The sequence below is a fragment of the Colobus angolensis genome, unplaced genomic scaffold, assembly GCF_000951035.1.
Source record: "Colobus angolensis palliatus isolate OR3802 unplaced genomic scaffold, Cang.pa_1.0 Scaffold193, whole genome shotgun sequence".
Lineage (NCBI taxonomy): Eukaryota > Metazoa > Chordata > Mammalia > Primates > Cercopithecidae > Colobus > Colobus angolensis.
In genome coordinates, this window is record NW_012115077.1 from 1,962,386 (window position 1) to 1,968,471 (window position 6,086).

The 6,086-nt window shown below is 51.2% G+C and overlaps 1 protein-coding gene across 1 annotated transcript in view; it reads left to right on the plus strand.

Annotated features, from left to right (window-relative positions):
• ANKRD13B (ankyrin repeat domain 13B) overlaps positions 1-6,086 on the plus strand; it is a 31,731-nt gene that overhangs the window by 18,296 nt on the left and 7,349 nt on the right. The window contains exons 2-8 of the mRNA XM_011940848.1: positions 715-850; positions 959-1,083; positions 1,168-1,213; positions 1,826-1,969; positions 2,061-2,250; positions 2,330-2,396; positions 3,653-3,734. Of these exons, the coding sequence (XP_011796238.1) occupies positions 1,189-1,213; positions 1,826-1,969; positions 2,061-2,250; positions 2,330-2,396; positions 3,653-3,734 (508 nt within the window). The 5' untranslated portion in view covers positions 715-850; positions 959-1,083; positions 1,168-1,188. The remainder of the gene's footprint in view (positions 1-714; positions 851-958; positions 1,084-1,167; positions 1,214-1,825; positions 1,970-2,060; positions 2,251-2,329; positions 2,397-3,652; positions 3,735-6,086) is intronic.

Here is a 6,086-nt window from a genome sequence, read left to right on the forward strand (position 1 = left end):
CGCCATTGTACTCCAGCCTAGCCAACAGTGAGACTCCATTTCAAAACACACACACACACACACACACACACACAACAAAACAAAGCTTTTATCACTTTTATCACACAACAAAAATCTCATGCAATGTAATCATGTTATTCACAAAACTATAGGATTTGTACAAATTTTAATGCATAGTGTCCCACACGCGCAGGACCTGGTTGTGAAACTGTATGAATACCGTGGACTTGTTATTTCATTCCTGTCTATTACTATAACTGTTTGTTAAACCTCACTCAATGATAATGTCAGTGATCTAAATTGGTAGCCCTTCCTGAAGGTGGTTTGGGACCCCTAGGGTAGGTCTGGTCCCAGGTGAGCTCCTTGGCCAACAGCCTCTTTGCCACCCCACTTCAGTCCCAGGCTTATTCTTGGCAGGCAGGCCACTGGGCCTTGGAGGAGAGGACCCAACCAGGGGCCCTTGGTGGACAGAAAGGGAGGGAAGGCCCTCCCCCTTCCAGAGTTACTTTCTGTCCTGTCTTCTAAGCCCCTTTCCATCCACCTGACCCCAGCTCATAGTGTCTGTCTTCCCGTTGCCTTGTGAGGTTGGCGAGGCAGAGCAGCCCCAGCAGGGGGTGGGGGTTGCTGTCTGTTCCAGGGCTGTCGGGCTCCGGAGGGCTGTCTCCGAAGTGACTGGGGCTATATCTTCCACTCCTCCTCCTCCTCCTCCTCCAGGTGGACATTGAGCAGCTGGATCCCCGCGGCCGGACTCCCCTGCACCTGGCCACCACGCTGGGGCACCTTGAGTGTGCCCGTGTGCTCCTGGCGCACGGCGCAGACGTGGGCAGGGAGAATCGCAGCGGCTGGACAGGTGTGCAGCCCTGCTCACCCCGGCCCCACAGCCGGGGCTCCCCCAGCATCATAGACCTATGGTTGGCTGAAGGGTCCTGCCCTGTGACCTTGCCTCCCCCTCCCCCAGTGCTCCAGGAGGCTGTGAGTACGCGGGACCTGGAGCTGGTGCAGCTGGTGCTGCGGTACCGGGACTACCAGCGGGTGGTGAAGCGGCTGGCGGGCATCCCCGTGCTCCTGGAGAAGCTGCGCAAGGTGAGGCCCAGCCTCTCAGCCTCCATGGGAGCCCTTGAGCCCTTCTCCAGTGCAGACTTAGCCTCTCTCCCCTTCGTCCTCCAGGCCCAGGACTTCTACGTGGAGATGAAATGGGAGTTCACTAGCTGGGGTAAGCGGGCTGCAGCAGGTCGCTTCTGGGCTGTCTCGCACTTTAGGTCCTGCACTTGCTCCCTTGCCTGGAATGTGTTCTCACAGCTCTTCCAGTGGCTCTCTCCATCCCTTAGCTCAGCTCAGGGCCACCGCCTCAGCTAGGCCTTTCCAGATTGCCCCAGATACTGTCTTGATTCCATTATTATTCCCTTCACTGTGTCATGATTTGCTTACTGTATTCATGACCTGCCACTCCTTGCTAGAAGGTAAGCTCTGAGAGGGCAGGAGTCCTATCTTTTTCACCATTGTATTCCCAGTGGCTGGAACACTCAGTAGGTGTTTCATAAATATTTGTTGAAAGAATGGATGAAAGAGTGAGTGAATGAATTAATAAATGGTGGACACTAGGGACTTAGTGGTGACAGAAACACGCCCGTCCCGACCTCAGGTTGCTCTTCTGCGTGAGTATGGTCAACATTGGCCAGGGAGGGGGTTTCGGAGGAGAGGCTGCTCTCTCATCAGTCCCGTCCCCCATTCCTGGCCACATGGATCCCAAACCCCATGCCCTGAGCTGGCCCAGGCTGGGTAGGCCAGACTAGTCAAAGCCACCTCCAACCTCCGCTTCCACCAGTGCCCCTGGTGTCCAAGATCTGCCCTAGTGACACCTACAAAGTGTGGAAGAGCGGCCAGAACCTGAGGGTAGACACCACGCTCCTGGGCTTTGACCACATGACCTGGCAGCGAGGGAACCGCAGCTTTGTCTTCAGGGGCCAAGGTCAGGCAGGCAGGAGGTGGGGCGGGGTGGGGACAATGGGAAGCAGCCCCAGGCCACCCCTGAACCCCCTGTGCTGTTCCGTGGCTGGCAGACACAAGCGCTGTGGTCATGGAGATTGACCACGACCGCCGGGTGGTGTACACAGAGACTCTGGCATTGGCTGGGCAGGACCGGGAGCTGCTACTGGCTGCTGCTCAGCCCACCGAGGAACAGGTGCTGAGCCGGCTTACCGCGCCCGTCGTCACCACGCAGCTTGACACCAAGAATATCTCCTTTGAGAGGTGGGTGGGCATGGCCTTGGTCAACCTTGAGCCAGCCCGGTGGGGTGCCTGCCTCAGCTGGACCACTCTGCTTCCCCAGGAACAAGACTGGCATTCTGGGCTGGCGCAGTGAAAAGACGGAGATGGTGAATGGGTATGAAGCTAAGGTGAGGCTGCAGCTCCCAGCTGCCAGCCCAGCTGCACTCTTGTCTGCAGCAAGCTGTGCAGGGGATTCTGGCCTCCCTTCCCCAGCCCTGGAGGTGCAGAAGCAATGCAGCGTGGTCAAGCACTTATATTTGGGTTCAAGGCACTGCTCTGGTATTTTATATGGATGTATGGATGTATACACAGGGCATGTGCACACGCACACACACACTTAATCCTCACAACAACCCATTCTGGTAGGTGCTGTTCTATTAGTATCCCCATTTTGTGCATGTTTATTGAGTCCTTTCCTTGGCATCCTATTTAGTCTTCACAACAATCCCAGGAAATAGGGATGATTGGTCCATTTTATGATGAGGAAATACAGGCTTAGAGTGGTTCTGTGACCTGTACAAGGTCACACAGCTGCTAAGTGGCAGAGCTGGGGTTCAGATCCTGGCTGGCCTGATCTTAGAGTCAGGCCTTTATCCCTAAAAAGACTTCCTGGCTAGGCGTGGTGGCTCACGCCTGTAATCCCAGTGCTTTGGGAGGTCAACGTGAGTGGATCACCTGAGGTCAGGAGTTTGAGACCAGCCTGGCTAACATGGTGAAACCCCATCTCTACTAAAAATACAAAAATTAGCCGGGTGTGGTGGCAGGTGCCTGTAATCCCAGCTATACGGGAGGCTGAGGCAGGAGAATCACTTGAACCTGGGAGGCGGAGGTTGCAGTGAGCAGAGACTGCACCACAGCACTCCAGCCTGGGCAACAGAGAGAGACTCCATCTAAAAAATAAATAAATAAATAAAGCTCTGCCTGTTACTCTGGGACCCCTATGTTGCCCATGACACGAAAGCAGGACCTAACAAATGCCATGGGTTTTGTGTGTGGTATCTCCTCTGAAAGCCTCCCCTGCTTCTGTAGGCTGGGAAGGCCTCTGTGCTACCCCCACCAGTGCATGGACCATGCTGTTGTAACTCCATTTTATTGTCTCCTTATAGAGATTGTAAGTCTCAGGAGGGCAGGGATCATGTCTGGCTTGTTTACTGTATCCCTGATGCCTACCTCAATGCCTGGCACAAAAAGGCTCCTCAAAAAATGTTTGTTGAATGAATAAATGAATGAATGAATGAATGACCTCATATATTTACTTATCCAAAAGCCTGGAGCAGAGTCTCTCCAGGACTCTTTGCTACAGGGAGTGATCCCAATGCCCTTGGGGGTAAGACACAGGGTAAGACCAGAACTGCCTATGAGCCCTTTCTTTATCTGTCCCCAGGTGTATGGAGCATCCAACGTGGAGCTCATCACTCGGACACGGACAGAGCATCTTTCAGAACAGCACAAGGGCAAGGTCAAAGGTAATGAGGCAGAGGTGGATGGGGAGAGGTGTTGCAGGATTGCGGGAACCAGCTCCCACTTCAGTGCTTCCATCAGTATCCCCACAGGCATCCTAGCAAGAGCCTGGCTGCTTTATTCAGGCCAATAGATTTTAATTCAGGTGCCAAGCCCTAATGATGGATAGTGGCTTCCTAGAGTACTAAGAAGATTCTAAGGACTCATCTGGGTTCAGTGGAGAGGCATGCTGCAAGTGATTACTAATGTCGGTATTGAATTTGGGAGGGGAGAGAAATGCCATGTGTGCCATTTATTGGCCATTCTAGTCCAGTGGGACATATCTTAGTTAGAAAGTCAGGGGACCTTGCCATAGATTCTGTATGCCCATTGATGCCACACCTGATTCTCTGGGTACCAGATACCGTGTCCGAAGTGAAAAAGCATAATTTCTACCTCACAGGGGAACAACATGAAGTCATACCTATGAAAGTGCCTGAAGCAGAGCACACACACGCACATGCACACTCCACAATGCCTACCAGGGCAGGCGTTTTACTGTCCAGGGTTACCGAGCTGGAGAGGAGCACTTTTGGAAGTTGCTTCTGAGCCCTGGGCCTACTTTTTACTGTTTTGTCTTGTTTTGTTTTGTTTTTGAGATGGAGTCTCGCTCTGTCACCCAGGCTGGAGTGCAGTGGCCGGATCTTGGCTCACTACAGCCTCAACCTCCTGGGCTTAAGGGATTCTCCTGCCTCAGTCACTGAGTAGTTGAGGCTACAGGCACATGCTACCATACCTGGCTAATTTTTTGTATTTTTTGTAGACACGGGGTTTTGCTGTGTTGCCCAGGTTGGTCTTGAACTCCTAGGCTCAAGTGATCTGCCTGCCTCAGCCTCCCAAAGTGCTGGGATTAGAGGCATGAGCCACCATGCCTGGCCTTTGATGCTAATTTTTCTTTTCTTTTTCTTTTTCTTTTTTTTTTTTTTTGAAATGGAATCTTGCTCTGTCACCGAGGCCAGAGTGCAGTGGTGCAATCTCGGCTCACTGCAACCTCTGCCTCCTGGGTTCAAGTGATTCTCGTGCCTCTGCCTCCTGAATAGCTGAGATTACAGGCACTCATCACCACACCTGGCTAATTTTTTGTATTTTTAGTAGAGATGGGGTTTCGCCATTTGGGCCAGGCTGGTCTTGAACTCCTGACCCCAGGTGAGCTGCCTGCCTCCGCCTCCCAAAGTGCTGGGATTACAAGCATGAGCCACTGCACCCAGCCTGAGGCTAATTTTTAATTTGTTAGAGTGGGTCTAGGTGAGCCTTTTCTCTAGGGATAGTTTAGCTCTACTACTAAGGCATAACCCTTCTGGGGTCTGATTAAATATACTTCTGCACTCTAGGAGGCTGAAGCTTGATTATCTCCCTGCCATTGGTGAGCTCTGAGAATTTACCATTTTATTGTTCCTTTTTGCATAGTATTACTGAGTTTCACTATACATATGTGTAGTTTAGTATCCAGCAAAACTCGAAGAGACCCCTGTGCAGATTTCTGGAGTTTTTTGAGGAGTTTACTCCTTTCCAGAACTGTGCTCTCCTGTAACTTTTAGTACCTTGGCTTCCCTGAACTCTTGTCTCCATCTTCTCAACCCAGGAAGAGCACTATGCTCTGCTCGGGCTTCCCCTCCTTGAATTACAGTCTGGAATGTTCCTCCAGGCAGAAATCCAGGGATGTTACAGAGCTCACCTTTTTCATTTTCCTTATTTCAAGGATCACAGTTCTGGACTTCTAAAAACAGTTATTTCTCTTTACGTATATTTTCTATATAGAGTATGTGTGTGTGTGTGTGTGTTTGTGTGTGTGTGTGTATTTGAGACAGGGTCTCACTGTGTTACCCAGCCTGGAGTGCAGAGGTGTAATGATACCTCACTGCAGCCTCAACCTCCCAAGTGTAAGTGATCCTCCCACCGAGTAGCTCCGAGTAGCTGAAACTACAGGCACAGGCCATCATATCCGGCTAATTGTTTTGTATTTTTTGTAGAGATGGGGTTTTGCCATGTTGCCCAGGCTGATCTCTAACTCCTGTGCTCAAGCAGTCCTCCGACCTTTGCCTCCCAAAGTGCTGGGATTAGAGGGGTGAGCCACTGTGTCCGGCCTTCATATATTTTGCAGCAATAATTTTCTCATTGTTTATGGTGGGAGAGTAATTTCATTTATTATGATAGAAGTCGAAGCCTTTTTATTGGCATTTTAATCAAGTTTTGAGGAGGAGAGGAGGGAGTTACATGCATGTGGTCAGTACACTGTTCTTTTTTTTGGAGATGGAGTTATGCTCTTGTCGCCCAGACTAGAGTGCAATGGTATGATCTCGGCTCACTGCAACCTCCGC